The sequence below is a fragment of the Dasypus novemcinctus genome, chromosome 14 (genome assembly GCF_030445035.2).
Source record: "Dasypus novemcinctus isolate mDasNov1 chromosome 14, mDasNov1.1.hap2, whole genome shotgun sequence".
In the NCBI taxonomy this organism is placed as follows: domain Eukaryota; kingdom Metazoa; phylum Chordata; class Mammalia; order Cingulata; family Dasypodidae; genus Dasypus; species Dasypus novemcinctus.
This window is the reverse complement of record NC_080686.1, coordinates 60,721,089-60,739,446: the sequence shown is the minus strand read 5'-3', so window position 1 is coordinate 60,739,446 and position 18,358 is coordinate 60,721,089. Positions and strand designations below refer to the sequence as shown.

General features: G+C 48.1%; 1 protein-coding gene across 2 annotated transcripts in view; it reads left to right on the top strand.

The window, feature by feature from the left end:
• The window catches only part of NIPAL2 (NIPA like domain containing 2), a 116,377-nt gene extending 108,837 nt beyond the window's left edge, over positions 1 to 7,540 (top strand). For both annotated transcript variants that reach the window (XM_058275768.2, XM_058275769.1), the window contains 4 exons: positions 718 to 806; positions 2,656 to 2,719; positions 3,822 to 3,916; positions 4,764 to 7,540. In XM_058275768.2, coding sequence (XP_058131751.1) covers positions 718 to 806; positions 2,656 to 2,719; positions 3,822 to 3,916; positions 4,764 to 4,876 — 361 coding nt within the window. In that variant the 3' untranslated portion in view covers positions 4,877 to 7,540. The remainder of the gene's footprint in view (positions 1 to 717; positions 807 to 2,655; positions 2,720 to 3,821; positions 3,917 to 4,763) is intronic.
• The last annotated feature ends 10,818 nt before the right edge of the window (positions 7,541 to 18,358 follow it).

The window sequence follows — 18,358 nt, the reverse complement described above, 5'->3', positions numbered from 1 at the left end:
GTATATATACCCATATACACATGTGTGCATATACCTATGTGTGTGTGTACATACACAGACACACTCCTGGGCTCTACCCACAAAGGTTTTTTTTCAATTGCTCTGCAGTTAAGACTTTTTTAATATGCCCAGGTGATGACGGTGCAATCCACTGCTTTAGAAGAAGGTCTAATCCTCCACAGGGTGGCACGGCACGACTGTGGGAACCTGAATTCACATTCGTGGCAAAGTAAATGAGAAGCTGAACTCCTCACATGTGCTCTGCAGCTGGAGCACCAAGCATTGTTTTTGAAACATTAAACATTCCTTTACTTCCCCATCTTCTTTCTTGGCACGTGGCACATCAATGGATAGCTACACTATTCCCCAGATATGATATTTAACAGATTTTAGGGTCTATCCTAATGAATCGGCCCCAGTGTGATACTGGTCCAGCAGCTTGAATCGCTTCCAATTCAAACTTCTGTGGCCTCGGAATATGATTAATTGCTTTTCATTGTTACTGTTGTTGGTTTAAACAGACCATAAAACCTGACATCTGATCTCATACATCAGATGCATATAAGCTATGACTGCTGATTGGAAATGCCCTTTCACTGCACTTCCTTTCTCTTTGTAGTTATAGCTAAAGAACATGCTTTTTTTTTGAAGTTACTGTTTAACGAATAGGCGAGCTTCTCTTAGAGCCAGAGGCTCAGGCAGTACCTTCTCCTCTAGGTTCCTGAATCAAGCCACAAAACTCTACAGCACGACGACGGTGGTGCCAGTTAACCATATTTTCTTTACGACCAGTGCCATTCTTGCAGGTATGTTGTGTCTTCTAGTGCGTAGGTGCTTCCACTCCCACAACAAGCAAAAGGTTTCTTTCACTGTCAGTGAGAGAATCACGGAAGCTTCGGGTTAGAAGCCCTGGCGGTCCCTAGCACCCCGGCCTCCGTCCCGTGGCTGAGCTTCCTCCATCACATCCTCCAGGAGAGGTTATGCTACTTGGCGTGAACGCTCCCCAGTACTTCCTGCCTCCTGAGAGTCACTCCTGTTTGGATCACTCTCATTATCTGAAGAGCTCTAATTATTAGAAAGTGTTTCTTTACATTAGAGCTGAAATTAGCTTCCCCCTGAATTCAAGACACTTAAGTCTGCTTTCTGGAATCTTTCCCTTGCCAGGCCTTCTAATAATCAAAGCAGCTGTCATGGTCCTCTTGAGTCTTGACTCTGGGCCAAAAATCCCCAATTCCATTAATCCTCTCCCCCTACATGCCTCTCACCAGCCTGATGATCAGAGACTGGGTCCCAAAACTAAAACCAGTGTTCCAGGGAAGGCCAGACAGATGGGAAAAGAAATGATTACCTCCCCGTCTGGCCTCTATTTTTCTACTATTGCAGATCTTTTATTTTTATGGACACGGCTTTTATATATATGACAGGCACAATAATGTTAAACAAAAAATATAAATTTGAAATTTGATCCAAATGAAAATATAGTAGATGCCTGTATATCACCTCTAAATGTGGTATTGGTGTGCCCTATTTTATTGGTTTATTTGATGTACTCACCACCTGCTTCATTTTTTGTGTAATTGGGGAACAGAAATTCCACTTCTAGAAATTCATTCTCACAACAAAAAAAAAATCCTAAAACACTGAAAAATGTGTATAAAGAAGCTCATTGCTACATGCTATAGCAGAAAGGAAGAAAGGAAGGAAGGAGGAAGGGAAGGAGGAAGAGAGGAAGGAAGGAGGAAGGGAAGGAGGAAGAGAGGGAGGGAGGAAGGGAGGGAGGAAGGGAGGGAGGGAGGGAGGGAGGGAGGAAGGAAGGAAGGAAGGAAGGAAGGAAGGAAGGAAGGAAGGAAGGAAGGAAGGAAGGAACTTAAAATGCCCTGTAGAGAGAGAGATTTTATGATGTGTCAGTTTAGTAGGACAGGAAAACATTAAAATAATGATTATAGGAAGCAAGTGATAGCATGGAAAATGCTTCAGAAATGTTCATTCATTTGACAAATATTCGTTAGAATTGGGCATGGCTTCTTCCTTAAGAAGTGTATTCTCTAGATGAGATAGTCTTCATATCAAGAAAGCTGCTGAGAACAGAAGGAAGACGAGAAGGAGATGGGGGGGTCAGCCGTGGGAAGTGGGGCTTCAGTTGCTAGAGTGTCCTCCTGGGCCCCTACTGCCCAAGTAGGGAGGAGGTCAGACCAACAGGCCACTGGGCATTGCCTGTAGAGGCAGCTGGGCGGCAGCTGCTGGCCTGAGATGGGCGTGCTATGGCCAAGGACCCAGAGTCCACCCAGGCTCTCGGCTCAGGTTTGCTGCCTTTTGTCTAGAACTATAGGTGGGTAATGACCACTAGAGCTTTGCCCTCTTTTGGATTTCATTGGGACAAATCCTGGACCAGATAAGAAATTTCTATTTTCAGAAACTTTGACAATTATATTGAGTTTAATGATAACAATGATACTTACGTTATGTAAGTGTTACAAATTTTTGTTCTTTTTTGAATAATTGAAAATGCAAGTAGGGCATTCAAATTCTTTAAAACTAAACTACTACTTGTACATTTGGAGGGTAATTATATTTAAAAAATATATATTAACATAATTTTTAAATCAATGTGGATTCCTACTCTAAAATTAATTTTTTCTTCAATTCCTATTATAGGTATCATATTCTATCAGGAATTCCTTGGTGCAGCTTTTCTCACTATATTCATATATCTTTTTGGGTGAGTAAATGCCTAAGAGGTAAGGTATGTGAAATTCTATTTATATGGGATTTTTTGGCATTGTATCTGAGCTATAGAAAATTGGAATATAAGAAACATCAATTTCCTGAGCTCCTAAAAGAAACATGTTTTTCAACTTAACACCCCACACAGGGCTCAGTGCCTTTGATTTAGGTATCTCTCTGAGGGTCCTGAAACATTAGGGGTTTTCCGCTCCAGCCAACGTCGAGATGTGTCCACTGGCCCTTGTAGTTATGCCATGACCTTTCCATGCTCTATCAGCCTTCCCCACCCTTGGGAGCCCCTAGGATAGATTTCAAGTCAATCAGAGGACCACAAGTGCTTCTAGGATCACCCAGAACAAAGGCCAAGACTGGAGCAGCTCCTGGCTTCGGACCTAATCACACTAAGCTGGTAGCATTCCTTTCTTGTGTCACTGTGCCCAACTTGAAGCCTCCTGGAGATTTTGGGGGGGGGGGGATGGACGGTATCGCTGACATTGCTTGCAAACAGAGAACAGAACTTTTATAGAATATCACCCATGTATAGGAGCTTCCGTTGGCTCCAAATGACATTCCATTAACGCTTAGCTGCTTCTCAACCTGATACACAGCATGACCGTTGTTATGCAAACTTGAGCCCAGACCATCTATCTGAAAACTCAATTTCATAAAATATTTGGGTGAGGTCGAACTTCTGGAGTCTGGAAACTATGACTACTCTTATGGCCAAGGACAACTAAATTTCTTAGAAAATTAAAGAATAAATTATTTTTTTGCTTGTGTTGCATGCCAGTAATGGGTCTGGGCATGCATGGATAGAAAATGAGACCTCATGTCTGCCCAAAGGGTTTAGAGCCTGAATTAGCCTCCAGATGGTAAAAACCTGGAGCAGAGATTTGTTGGAAACCACCCAAAGCTTGGTCCTGGGTGCAAGTATTATTGGCTGCAGCAATTAAGACAAATTCTAGGCAGCTTACCATGAGAAACAGGACAAACCCAACCAGTGGAATTTATGTCGTCATGTAGAATATGGAGCTCAGCTATTTCAGATGCTGAGCTGTTTCAGTGTTCTTGTTTCTTTATTAGAACTATTCTTACAGGTGTTTTATGTCCTTCCTTGGAGTGCTTTTGGTCACAAGAAATCGAGAAAAAGAACATCTGCAACAGTCTTACATTGATTTTGGAAATATTCCAGGTAAGAGTGTATATTCTTTCATTTATAATAGAAAATTTTACCCGTCTAAATGAATTGTTCCTGGTATTATTTTCTATCTTAATTTGAAATGTAATCCTTACCCTCGAAAATGCTATTTAGCAATGAAACCAAAGCTAAGGTTTTAACTGTAAATGCTGAAAGTCATTTATTGAGTGTCAGTTTTGCATAAGACACTAGCCATGTTCTATTGATATGGGTGATTTGGGGGTTTTCTTTTTGGGTTTCCTTCACTTGGAAAGGGCTAGAGAAAAGAGTGGGGGATGACTACCGGGAGCAGATCCCTGCAGTGCGGGCAGCCCGTGAAGGAACCTCTAAGGGTAGAAGGTTAGGCTGCTGCAGACCGGCCTCCCTGGGAAGACGTGGCCTGCGCGTGGCCTTGCCCAGCGTAGCTGCTTCCCTCCTCCTCACCCCACATGCCCCTGCTTAACACGCACCATCCTTCCAGTTCTCACTCTCACTGAGAAATAATTCACTTTGGCCACTTAGGCAACAGAAGCACAGTCCAGGGCGAGGACTTTCTCTGGGGAGAAAGGTTTGGAGACGGCTGAATGCCTCATGCCACTCTCCTGACGACCCGACACGTTTTCCATGCCTGTGGGGTAGCGGACAGTCCTCTCTCTGACGTCTATGATCACGTTTCAGGGGACATGAAGCTCAGAGAGCCTTTTCCTCCTTCACATTTATCTCTTCTGTTTAAAGGGTTACCGCATGGTATTAAAAAAAAAAGGGGGGGGAAATAAAATGTGGCCTAGATTTAGGAGGACTTACTAGGACTTATTCTTCTGTAAGAGCTCAAAAGAGTTTTTTATGATTATTATCTCCACAGGGAAACAAATGTTGGACAAAATACAGCCGGATTCAAATGGCTTATCCTATGGAACTTTGCCTGATGGAAGTGGCTCAACAAACAGCCAAAGTAGGGAGAAGAAAGAGGTCTAAAATGCCGACAGGGACGGCTGTTGGCCTGTTATCCGATACCACCTTTTTAAAAAATTGCACATGTTCAATTTGTGTCAACAGCTATTTTATGCTGACATGTGCTAGCATTCGCTTCAGTCCTTCACCCGCCTCGATGTCTATGGACAACCAGGGCCTCCCTGAGCTTTGACAGTCTAATGTTCTCAAGGAATGTAATTTGAAGTGTTCCCCACACCCTGAGCCTCTCCCTGGTGATCATCTGCCCAGCTAGATCTTAATTAGAGCCTGGCCGCCTGCACGAGAATGTCACACAAATATGTGCCTTTGCGATGTGGCCTAGCAGGCGTAGGTGGCTTTTCCCTAGGTGTGGTTTGTCGTGTCGTTTTGCTTTACTTTGAATTCTTCAAAGGAGATTGAGCCCCACGATCTCACTCCTGAAAGATAGGTTTGAGAAAATTCATTTTTCCCAGGCCACCTTTTATGAGCCTCCCCATAAAGATCTTACCTTTCTATTCCTAAAGTAGAACGATGAAGCATCTTTTCTGAAAAGGAACCCGTTATAATCATCCTTTAAAGATTCAGATCTCTTTAAAATTAGAATTTACAAGTAGCATTCTATAGATGGTGCATACCAAAATTAGAAGACCTTGACTGGTGGACTTTTTAAGCTTAAGAAAGGAACAAAATATTAAAAATTAGGACCAATGATTTTTTAAAATAACAATATAGAAAGGTGGTGTTTTCTCTAGTTGTAAGATCCTATTATACTTGAATTGACACTGAAGAAAAACTTCATCTTTTGTGCCTTTATTTGTCATGGATATTATAATCTATCAAGTGGGTTTATGTTTTAACTTTTAACACAAGTCTCAAAAATCACATTCAAATCCTTAGTGATAGTCTCACTATACACCATTTCCCCCCAAGTCATTATTTCAAGCTTTATAAGTTATTCTTGGTAAAAAAGATAATTGTGATTAGAGAACAGGATTGCAGCTGTTTAAGTCTGTGGGCCTAGAGCACAGCCAGATGGACAAACCTGAGCCCAAGTCCCCTATGCCCTCTACAGCTTTTCTGCTACAGTAGAATCACAGGTCTACCAAGATACACTTGCAGGGAGAATCCACAATCGTTTTATTTATGATCTACCTGAATATTAGAGTAGAGGCAAAAAGAGATGTTTACTGAGGCAAAAAGAGATGTGGCCATTGTAACCAACATCAAATAAGCCCTATCCTTAATGACATTTCAGAAGCTTCCAGTGACTTCTGACGTGTCAGTCTAATGTTGTTCCAGCCAGTTGTCTTACATATGTATAGACATTTAGCTCAAAGCTGTTGCGGCTGTAACCATAACTGCTTTGGGCCTTCCAGCTTTGTTCTTTGTCATAACCTGCAATCTAAATCAAACTGACCGTCCCTGGCCACGAAGGAGATATGTGACTCTCTCACCAATGTATGAAAAATAACCCAGAGCCCACATCTGGTTCCTGAACTCCTAGTAAAAATCCCTACCATTGTGGAGGGTATCCCATTAATTCAGATAAAACAGTTGTATAATTCCGGGACATGTTTTACTGAATTGGTCCAGCATGTTGTCACTGAAAGGCTCAGCTAAGAAATGTGTCTGGTGCCTTAAACTACAGATTTCTGGTGACACTTAAAACTGGTCCCAAAGATTGGGAAAATAATTAGACTGAAGAGTTTTACCTGAAGGAGGACTACAGTTATAGCACAGACACAAGCATAATGCCAATACTTCAGCCACCACAAATATTTGCATCTATTAAAAGTTTCAAGAAATGACATTGACTTATGTACATTTAAGCAATCAAGCAAAGCTTTCAAAGTCCAGGTAACAGATGAAATATATTCAGACCCAATTTTACTTTCCATATTGCTGCACCAAAGTAAGGTGAACAGGAGTTTTAGGTGAGCTGGCTCATAGGATTTTAAAAATTGCACAGTACATGGAAACGACCAAAGCCAACCAGTGCTTCTCTTAACATTGTGAGCTGGGGACTTTTAGCAACACTCAGCTCATTTATTTGTCTAGACCAGGGGTGGGCAAATTTTTCTGCAGACTCAGAGAGCCACACGGTGTCTGCCACAGCTACTCAGACCTTGTGGCTCAAAGACAGCCCTAGACAATATGTAAATGAATGAGGATAGCTGTGTTCCAATAAAATTTTATTTACAAAAACAGGTGGCCAGCCTACATGCTATAATTTACCGGCCTCTGATCTAGACTTTTCTGCCCCTGTTATGCAGCTTCTTACCTGCTCCTTGGGCACTCAAGAATTTTAAAAGTAATACAGTTCATGAAAAAACATACTATGGGAGTATGGAACCGTATCTTGATATTTCTATTAGGCTATTTTTATTTATATAAGATATAGACAGAAGCAATGAGTTCATTATCAGGGTCTAAGTTTCTCTCTTTTGAAGGCACTGGTTCTTTTCTGAATACCACTAACTACATTGGAAGGGCCTCTCTGATCCCTCACTCGATGCCGATAGCTTTGGAAATGAGTAATAGTTACCTCTCATGTAGGAGATTAAAGCAGATTATACAATACCATCTGATTGTTCTTTGTTTAAATGTTTGCTTGCCCTATAACATACTACTTTTGTTACCGGAATCACTTGGGGAAAAAAATGCAATTAAAAATTTCTTAAGCAACGACTCAGGATGTGTTCTCCAACTCACTCACCACCCCACCCCCACAGGTTCCAGAAGATTCTGTCCTGTGGCAGAGAAAGAGAAAAGACAAATTTCCGAGACTAGTGAAATTTCGGTGCGATTAAAGAGTAATGGTGATAAGAAGAAAGCCTGGCTCCTAAAGAAGCAGGTGCAGTGGCGAGCATGACTCAGGTGTGCGTGAATGCCGAGCCAGGCTCCTGAAGCCCGGAGCCCCCTTGGTTCTTCTTGTCTCCAGGCTTAGCCAGGAACAGCGGCTGTATATATTTCGTCCCCACTGAAGGCTTCCGTGTGCTTGCCAATTTAAGGGTGATATTATGGACATAGAGTAGTTGCTAAAATGAGCCTTCCCAACGCTCTTTCAGATCCCTTTACTCAAAGTCTATGACGGTTCTAGAGGCAGTCCTGGAACTGGGCAACTGCAGACTGAAGGCACATGTCTGGCACCAGCAGATGGTACTTCAGTGAGGACGTTAGATAAACACCACTCGTTTTGAACTTTTAGAACAAGATATCAGAATTGAACCAACATGATTATGTGGGGAATTTATAGGCTGCTCCTAATCGTCAGATTCATCAGCAATCTGGCTCTTATTAGGCCCATCTTGAAGTAAAAAAAATAAAAGAAAATTCCACACATACAGTTTCCATGCAAATATAGACCAGTCTTGGGCTATTAAACATAGTGTTTTAGCAATTGTGGTAAATGCAGGGCTGAGCCTTCCCACCCAGGAATTCTTGAGTCTGCCCCCTTTCTCACCAGCCTCAGGGTACCACACAGCATGCTGTCCTGTGCCAAGAGAACAAATCAGTTACAGGAGTTGTGGCCCATCCAAGGAAACTTTTTTTTTTTTTTTTTGCTTGAGAAGGAGGAAACCCTTCTTCCAATGTTGGTCATTATTGAGAGTTAATGAGTCCCAACCACAATGTAAAAGGGAATATCAATCCCAATATCAAATGAATGTGGTGTTTCAGGATGCATCCAGCTGGGCCAGTCGCTGCCAGAAGTTTCACGGCATTCCAGGAAAGACGCAAGATGGTCTTCGTGCTCCAGGAAAGAATCTCCTTCCCAGGGAGCTGGCAAGTGCATCACCGAAAATGAGCCTGTCCGTCCCCCATGGGGCCTGCACGAATGGACGAAAGCCACTTTACACATTTGCGCTGCTGTTATCCAGACACGAGCTAATCCTTTTGGTGTGCACGCATCCCACTCTCTGAGCCTTTCCTTCATGGTTCTAATTTGAAAACCAGCCTCAGCAATTTTCTGAGCCTTAGGCTCTACTTGCTCTGTCCAGAGCACCTCACCTAAGCCTTCTAAACACTGAACAGGAGCAAGGAGATGAATCAGCTCAAGAACTCTTGATCCAGGGACTTGAGGCTTGAGTCGTTTGCCTGATGATAGACCAGTTACCTATTTATCACATGGATCTCACTTAGTAAGTATTCATTTATTCACGCAAACATAATTGATCATGTTCTTGATGTAATGTGTTTAAAAGGTATTAGGAAAACAAAAACGAATTAGACTTGATGATCAGCTCTTCAGGAGCTTAGTGTCCATTAGAGAAATGTCAGCCCTTATTTATCAATCCTTCAAGGAATTGGTGATTGAGCTGGTCTTTGAAACACATGTAGAATTCAGACATGGAAGGATGAAGCCCCACGAGTAAAGGAGAAGCTTAGGGTGAGCTTGGGAAAATCACATTAAAAAGACAACAACTCTTTAAAACTAGAAAGGCAGGTTAGAAGGCCTTGAGTGGCAGGCTAATATTGGGAGTCAAGAGTTTGGGCTTGGTAGGTAGACAATGGCATTTACTTCCTTTCTGGGGGCGTGGGGTGGACTTAAAGGCATAATCAGTGTCTTCAAAAACTCATCAGAATTTAATGGTATTTCCTTGTATCTTCCTTGGTCACGATCAATTTTAGCTGGCCTAATAAACATTCAATAAATGATGACTAAACTCAAGTTTTGCATTTGTGACCAATCACCTCCTATCAGAAATGACCAAGGATAGCCCCTGATGCAAGTTTAGCCAGCAGTTGACCTTGGGCAAAAAAACTCTCCTAGTGAAGGTACCAACCAGAGCCTCACTCCCCAGAATTTGAATTGGGAGATGTGGGGAGAGTCAAGCAGTTAGGAGTGGGAGGCTTCCTGGAGAGAAGGTTTGAGGTAGAAGGAGACAATGAAGGGCCATGGACAAGGCAAAGTGATTAGTAAATTTAAGTTATAGGGAGGAAGGAATCATGAGATATGCATGACAGAGTGAAGAAATGTGTTGTCAGAGGAAGGAAAAGTAAAGATACCACACGGGACTCAGAGTCTTGGGACTGATCAGATCAGATCTTCGAGAGCTGCCTCAGCCCAAAGGCCAAGCTCGAGGGTCCAGGTGTGTGAAGTTCATCTCCTTTAGGTCGCTGGCATGCTTACACAAACAGCCAACCCCCTTCCTTGAGCTGGCTGGAGAAGCTGCCTGTCCTGGCCACCAAAAGGGCCTGATTTTCACAGGGCTCTTAGAGTTTCCAGAAGATATTATTTAGGTGGGGCTGCTGGCTCGGTGAAGGGAAAGAATGAGCCCACTGGGGCAATGCTTCATGAAAAAAAGGAGAACATTCTTGCGTGTATTCAAATTATAGTGCAGAACTGTTTCATGAGAAGATCTGTATCAGGACTCCCAGATGGAAGAAGGTGAGCTCAAGAAAATCGCCACAAGTCCCCAGCAGATCCTAGGCTGAATCTTAATGTGCGATATAATTGCACGTGACGGTAACCCTGATGTGTGGTAAGAAAGGGATGGCCTAGGAATCTGCTGAATGAGAGGGAGGAAGACAGGACACCGAGGGGAGCAGAAGGTGTAGCATGTGCCCTTTTCAACAGGTGTGGAGCTCAGCAGCTAAGAGTCCTCCAAACACCTCATTCCCCAACTCTCTTTCCCCAGAGAATGCAAATTTGAGTAGGTGGGCCTTTCGGTAAAACCAGGAAGATAAACTAGAAAACAACACACACCCCGACCCCAGGCTTTCGCCACCCCCTCAGGCCAAACTCAGAATTTCTGGTTGAGCCTCGCTGCTCCACCCCATCATCCAGAGACTCATCTGCTATGGCCATCTGCTTCCTCTGGCACGGAAGTCCCCGAGCATCAGCCCAGGAGACTGACTGATACCCCAGGAGAAAGTAACAATGACTCCCCCTTCTCAGCGCCTGCTGGGAAAACAGGCTTCTGGGGAGAAGGACAGAAATCTGTCACTCGGGGCACAGCGCTCTCCTCACCCTCGGGGTCCACAAGCCTGCTCTAAAGCAAACCACCTGCTTCCTGCCCAGTCAGAGGCCCCCAGCCTTCCCAGGGTCTCTGCAAAGAAGAAACGTGTCCAAACCACTGCTAAGGAATGACAGACTTGGCACTTCCTCCGGTTATATTTGTTGTTCACTAAGGAGTTTTGTGGAATCCAGACGCATTTTCCACTGAAATAAGGGAAAGTAAAGAAGGCACCAAGTAAAAATAGACTCCTCGGTGTTTCCTGTTTACTCAGCCCTGCTTACTCTCAACACGGCAAAGGGGCTTCACTGGACATCTGGACAGAAACCACCTCTCAAAAGAAGAAACCCGAAAACGTGGCGCTTTTATTCTTCTGTCTGTCTTAATTTCCCTTCCTTTTGTTTGGTGCTAAGTTTGGGGGGGGGGGTCTTTTGGATTAACTCGCCAATCCCCTTTTTCTACCCCTATTTAGAGGGAGACAAGATGGCTGGGTGCTTCTCCATCTTAAATCACCCTCTTTTGGTGCTCATGAAATAGAATGCTATCTAGCCTGCTGGGCCTCAGAGGGAAGAGGGTGGAGGGTAGGTGACACAGGTAAGAACGAGCTTTGGAAAGTGGAGGTGAGGGGCCTGGCACGAAGACTTCTCTTTCAGAATAATGTGCTCAAGAGAACAAAGCCGAAAGCAAAGACACACGCGGTGACAAGGCAGGAAAAGCTCTTCCCCACAGCTCCAGCCGAGGTTCCCCAGACGTCAGGCCTGGCGTCGCCCGTGCGATTTTAAGTTCTTTCTTAAAACACGGGAAGACAAGTACATCTGGGAAAAAAGTCTGGCTAATGAAGAGAGGAGTCCCTGGGTGGGCCAGGAGTGATGGGTCTTTGCTACCAATTGGTATTTGGCCCCTCGCATGGCTCACAAGCCGAACATGTTTCCTAAGTCCAAAAGCAATGAGAACAGCCTCACTTTCCTGACTGATTTTTGCACCACAGCAATAAAGTTAATAATGGAAAAAACATTTATCCCACGGCCAGGGACATTCTCAGCTAGCAAAGCATTGGATCGACAATCTATCAACAGAAATCGCTGAGAGCAAACCAAAGCTTGTTAACAGATTTTTATGAATGATTGAAACGGTAATGCAGATTTATTTAATTTTCATAATTTAAAAAATTGACAATTACGTAAATATCTTTCTAAAACCATCAGGATGAAAACCATGCTGTTCTTAAGAGGAAGGGAAATGAAGCGAAGTCACAAAAAAGCTACCGTAGGAGACTTTCGTCTCCTTTGGCTCCCAACAGTTGGCCCCCAGGCCGCGACGCGGGGGGCTGCCGTGGCAGGACCTCCCCTCCACTACGGAAACTGCCCGTCCCCCCGAAAGGTCAATGCTCCCCGCCAGACGCTGATTCTGGAACATGGCACAGTTTAACATTTATTCTTTTGCTACCAGCAGTGGTGACATCCAACATCCAATTGTCCTGGATGTCCACTGGATGTTTGAAGCCGGACCTTGGCCGTAGGTCCAGCCATTTGGTTCCTCTTGGTTTCCACCCCGTTTCCAAGTCCAGTCCTCCAGTCTTTCCACTGCCTCAACGAGCTCCGCAACACAGAACACGGCAAAGCAACAGAATCAAGTGTGTTCACGCCGTGTCTATTGCCATTTCGACCCCGGCTTGACCACTGCCCCCCCAGACACCTGAATCTCAGCATGTCCAAAGGTAAACTCATGGCCTTCCTCCTCTCCCCCTTTCTCCACCTTCACCTCCAAACTACTTCTTTAACGGCACCACCATCCTTCCTACGGCCCGGGTGGGACTGCGGGCAATAGCTAGTTTCTCCCTCGGCCAAGAAGTCACGGATGACCCACTCCCCAGCATCTCGCTCGCACTCTCCCTTCCTCCTCATTCCCCTCAACGGCTGCCCTAGTTTTAGGTTCTCGATACCTCCAACCAAAATACTGCCCCAGCTCGCCAACTAGCCCTTCCCATCGTCTCTGCTCCCTCGGATTGACCCGTGTGCTGGGAGTGGGGGAGGGAGGAGAGGATGGGGTAGGCAGGCTAAGGCTGACGGTCCCAACCCTTCCCGCAGACATCCTTCACCCACAAGCAACACCTGCCCGAAGCCTCCTGCCTGCCCCACTCTTGGTGGAGATTAATCCATCCTTCACAGGCCATTTCTAAGACCTGGTGGAGAGCGTCATGATTTCATCAGCCAGATGTGCTCTTTCCCTCCTTTGAGACCCCTCTACATTTTTTCCTACCTTTCTTAGGTCATTCCACCCAGAGTTACAGTAATCTGCATGCTCATTGGCTGCCTGCTGTTCCATTGCAGCTCGATGGGATCAGGATTTGCTCAGGACTCATCTCCACCTCCACTGCCACCGCCATCATCTCTCGCTGGATTATCACTACAACCTTCTAACTGGTTATTCCACGTAAAAGCCCAAATCAAAAGATGTGATGTGATCCCACTTCACGACCCCTCTGCCCTCCAGGTCTCCTCCCCCATGCCATTCTCTCCACCCTCACTGCCTCCTCATTGCAAGGCACACTCTCACCGCAGGGCCTTTGCACGGGCTATCCTCTCCACTGGGCTAATTTCCTCAACTGCTTTAAGTCTTTACTCAAATGTCAGCGTCTCAAGCAGGCCCACCCTGACCACTTTATGTAATATAGCAACACACCCACCCCTCCTCCAGCCCAGCACTTTTCATCCCTTTTATCCTGCTTTACTCTTTCTCTCTCTCCATAACACGAAATCACCTTCTAAAATGCTATATAATTCACATATTTATTATGTGTATTGTGCATTGTCTGCTTCTCCACCCCACCTTGCCACCCTGTCAGCTCCTCAAGGACAGGGATCTTGGTCTATTTCACTCACTGATGCATCCCACATGCTTAGAACTACACCTGGTGTGTGGTAGCTGCTCAGTAAATATTTGTTTAATAAAGGAACCTCTGTATTCTGCATACAAATAACTATGACGGTCACTAGGTCTCCAGACCATGCTACTTTTTTTTTTAAGCACAGTTGCCTGGTTGCTTTGCTGATTTTTCCTGTGCTGCCATGGAAACCGAAGGCCCAGGGACAGGTGGAGATTTTTTTTCAAGTCCCTCAATGCATATCACACCCCACAGGAAACACAGAGGTGTCCCGTGCCCTCCCAGCCTGGCCAGGATGCGAGGGCCCTGAGGCCGCACCTCTCCCCGCGTGGGCAGCCCGAGATTTCCAGGAGGAATGTCCCTGGCTGCCGTGGACCCACACAGACCCCACGCTCCGTTCTCAGGAGGTTCTCGAGTCAGAATGTTCCGATTGCCTCCCACAGTCATTTTTCTCTCTTTATCCCCCGTGATTGCAGGCATTACGGAACATTTACTAGGCATAAGGCACTTCGCTTATATTCCCTCCGCTCCACCGCAAAGTAGCAATTATTTATTATCCTCTTTTCACCATGGAGGGAACACAGCGGAGGCTAAGGGAGGCTGGGCTGTCTTGCCTCGGGGCACAGAGAAAGTCACGGGTGGCAACGGGTCTAAATCCAGGCACCACAGCCCGTGGCCTGTCCTGGCACCCCACAGCTCACCCTCTCAGGCCTCTGCCGGTTTCTCCACTGCAACTGTCCCAGGCCTCCTGTAGGAAGAAGGGGAGCCTGCGGGCAAGGGGCGGGAGCAGAAGGCATGGTAGAAACCCCGAGTGAGTGCGTCACATGCGCACAAACGCACACAAATGCACACACCCCGCAGACCTGCGGCACGGCCGGGAAGGCCGCCACGCGGGAGCAGATTTCTGAAGGAAACCGAGTTCTCTCTGGAGGGCTTTAAAAATCCTAGCAAATAAAACAATGCCAACTCTCTGCAGCGATGCGGGTGTGGCTGTGCGGAAAGGCAGGGGTCAGCTGACCCGACCGTCCCATTTAGCTCTGTGGCTCTGCTGAACCATTACTGGGCCGGCAGACTAACTGCTCGGAGCATCGCTGAGTCTCTCGTTCCTTTTACTTCTTTACTCTGAAAAACGTTCAAATTTACAGGACGGTTATGAATCTGATTTTAATAATGGCGCCATGCCAGGGCCCAACCCTAACCCGACGCAGCAATACGGGCCCCTGGTGGCTGCAGAGGGCGCTGGGGCGGGAGGGCGGATGTGAGGGAGCAAGGCGGGCTGCTTGTTCCCCAGCTCGGGGCTTCGTGAGTCAGAGACCGTGTGGTGAGGGGTGGACAGCTGGAAGACGTGCTGTGCATGACATCGGAGGACTGACGAGGAAGCCCGTGGCAAGGAGACCACGCCAGGGCCGCACGGACAAGGGCCCAGCTTGCAGACTGCTTAGGAAAAGGGCACGGAGACCGCCCGGGCGCGCAGCCGGCAAGCACCCAGGGGCACCCCGATGTCTGAGATGAGCAGACAGCATTCGGCTCAGGCTGTCACATCGAGAAGGGGCCAAGCAGCCGCTACGTGACTCAGAGAGTAAACTGACGATTGCCAAGGGTCAGATGCTCTGGTAGGCACTGGAGGGGCAAGAAGAGCCCATGGGGGCAGGGAGCAGCCAGAAGACCCCTGGGGAGCTGCAAACCAGTGGCGGGTTCACGAGCTGTGCCCAGAGGACGGGGTGGACGGGCTCTCACAGTCAGTGGCCCCAAGGACACGCGCACCCAGGGCATTCGGCCAACCGGGCAGGCCCGGGGACCCTGCCGGTGCTGTCCCCACCCTGTCCCCTCCCACCCCATCCAGTCCTTTCTGTCTGGGTAAGAAGGGTGCACTTCCTGTTTGGTGAAAGAAGAAGGAGATTGGGCAGGGCAGCCTCTGTGGGGCAACAGTCACGCTCACCCGGCAAAGGAGCTGCTCACCCAGCAATGAAAACACTTCGGCTTGTGCAGAGGAGCTGCCAAAGGTGTCGCAGAGCCGAGGGCACACCCCGCCCTTCTCCAGCGCCCACGCCAGGGCTCCCCCCTGCACCCAGTAAGGGGAGGCTCCGTGGAGAGCGGGTGTCAGTGACTGGAGCGGAGAGGCCCGCCACCGCACACCTGGAGACGCCGTGCCGGGTGAATGACACGTCTGAGGACCCCTTGGGAGGGGACGGGCCAGGGGCCATGAGAACATGGGAACCAGGGCCTTAGATTCCTGCCTTCCTCCACAGGGGCCGTGGACAGAAAGGAGGCACAGGCAGGGAGCACCCTGCGACTAGACGCCCCACGCTCACGAGGCTGCTCGGCTCACGTGCAGTGAAAGCAAGAGTGCTCGCCCGATCCGCCAAGGTCCTTCATCGTCCCCCCTGCTCCCGGGACCTCAGCCCCCACTCCTCGCACTTGCTCACGCTGCTGCAGCCACGGGTTCTTGTATCTCTTGAAAACTCCCAGAGGTCCCCACCTTGGGACCTTCCGCACGGACTGCCTCCTCTGCTAGAACATTCTACCCTCAGGATGCCACATCCCTCGGTCCCTCCCCCCTTCAGGTCTCTCCTCAGTGTCACCTCCTCAGCAAGGCCTTCCTGCATCCCTAACCAGCAACCGGGCACCTGCTCTCCCCACTCCCTCCCTTATTTTTCTTCATAGCACCCCTTGCTATCAGATACTCAACTCAATATATTTTACTTCTATTTAATTGTCGAGCTCCCCTATCAAAATCGAGGCTCCCTGAGAGCAGGAATTGCTGCTTTGTTCCTGCTCTCTCTCCAGTGCCTTCCCCAATGCTGAGCCGCTGGTCCTTACATACGCCCTTGAATGAATGAATGAATGAATGAATGAATGAATGAATGAGAGAAAGGTCAAAAAGACACACAGTCCTTGAAGAGGTCCTTTGGCTTAAAACAGCACACGTTCATTTCTTCTACCATTTTTTAAAACTTTTCGGTGTTTGCAGCTCTGTCCTCCAGATCTCAAACAAAAAATTCCATTTAGCATCCTTTTCTTCCAAAACAATCAGGGCCCAGGACGGAAAATCTGGAGGGCTCAGGGGGCAAAGTCCCATTGTGTTAAGGCCTCACCCCATCCCGCCGGGGCTGGGCCCGAGGCAGCAGGCAGAGCGGGCAGAGCCGGCCAGGCCGGCCGAGCTGAGAGCTGGGGCAAGGGCCGAGGAGTGTTGGCACCACCCAGGCCGGGCAGCAGGCGCCAGTGCCCTGGCTGGAGAGCGGAGGGACGAGCAGAGGGCAGCAACCCGGAGCCCACGTGGCCGCCTTCGGCTGCACAGCCACAGCCTTCTGCTGTGGGCGGCTCAATTCTAGAAAGGGTCCTGATGTCAGAAATTGTTCCATTTGAGTTCCTGTCTGTATTAGTTACCTAATGCCGCATAACAAATCACCCCAAGACTTGAGACCTACACCATAGTGGTTGAACATCGTGTCTGCCGGTCAGGAATTCAGCAGCAGCCTGGCTGGGCACTCTGGCTCAGGGTCTCTCAGGAAGTCGCAGCTGGCCGTCAGTTACAGCTGTGGTCATCAGAAGGCTGGAATGGGGCTGGCAGTTCGGTGCAGGACATTGACCTGGGGCCTCTGCACCTGTCCCCTCCCACTGGCTGCTTGAGTGTCCTCCTAGCACGGCAGCTGTCTCCTTCAGAGTGAGTGGTCCAAGAGACAAGACAGAAGCCGCAGCGCCTCTGGGCCTAGCCTTAGTCACCTCCCGGTGCTTCCGCCGTGTTCTAGTCGTCACACGGGCCTTTCCTGATTGCACGTGGCAGGGAACCTCCCAAAGGGACGGATGCCCGGAGGTGAGGCTCATGGGGTCCTCCTGGGGACTAACACACCATCTTTGCAACATCTAATCCTTGCCCAGAGTCAGGGTGCAAGGGCCTCTGGGAGAGGCAGCCACTGACTCTTGCGACTCAGTTGATACCTGCTTGGGACTGACTTCGAGAGCTCCCTTCCAACCCGTTTTTATTCCCCGCCTCCCCCAGGCACCGGGGAACGGCAGGAGGTTAAGGACTCGGCAGTGCGCGGGGTGAGGTGGGAGTGTGAGGACAAGGCCATGGGTGGGGTGAGGTGGGAATGAGAGGAGAAGCCGGCAAGGCCTCCTCCCCTCGCCCCAGGGCTCGCCGGCTCCCTCCCTCGCCTACTTACACATTCACCGTGCCAGCAATGAGCTCGGTGTTGCTGGGGGACCCAGCAGTGACCCAGACCATCACAGAGCTTCCTGGCTAAGCCGGGAGGAGCCCTCCCACCAAGCATTTCCAGTTCATCATGAGTTAAACGTTCAGGACCTAAGAGGAACAGAAAGGAAGAACTGCCTCAAGCCTGCCCCAGAGGAGCCCAGGAGGGCTTCACAGAGGAGGTGTCACTCACACGCCAATGAAGCGAGCCTTAGCAGTCATTGGGCAGCTGGAGAAGCTGGCCAAGCGTCTCATCCACTGTCACCGCATCGAGTCCTGGCCAGGTCTTCTCACCTCTGGCCCCAATAGCACATCCTGCAGGCTGGTAAACTGTTACCAGGACCGTGCCTTCTGGTGTTGCAAGGAGGTAAGACTGGAACAAATGAGCATGCCATGGCCAGGAGGAGGTGACACCACCACCACCATTCACTGGCATGAAGCCCCAGGGCCACAGGCTGGTGGCTTTCTCTCCT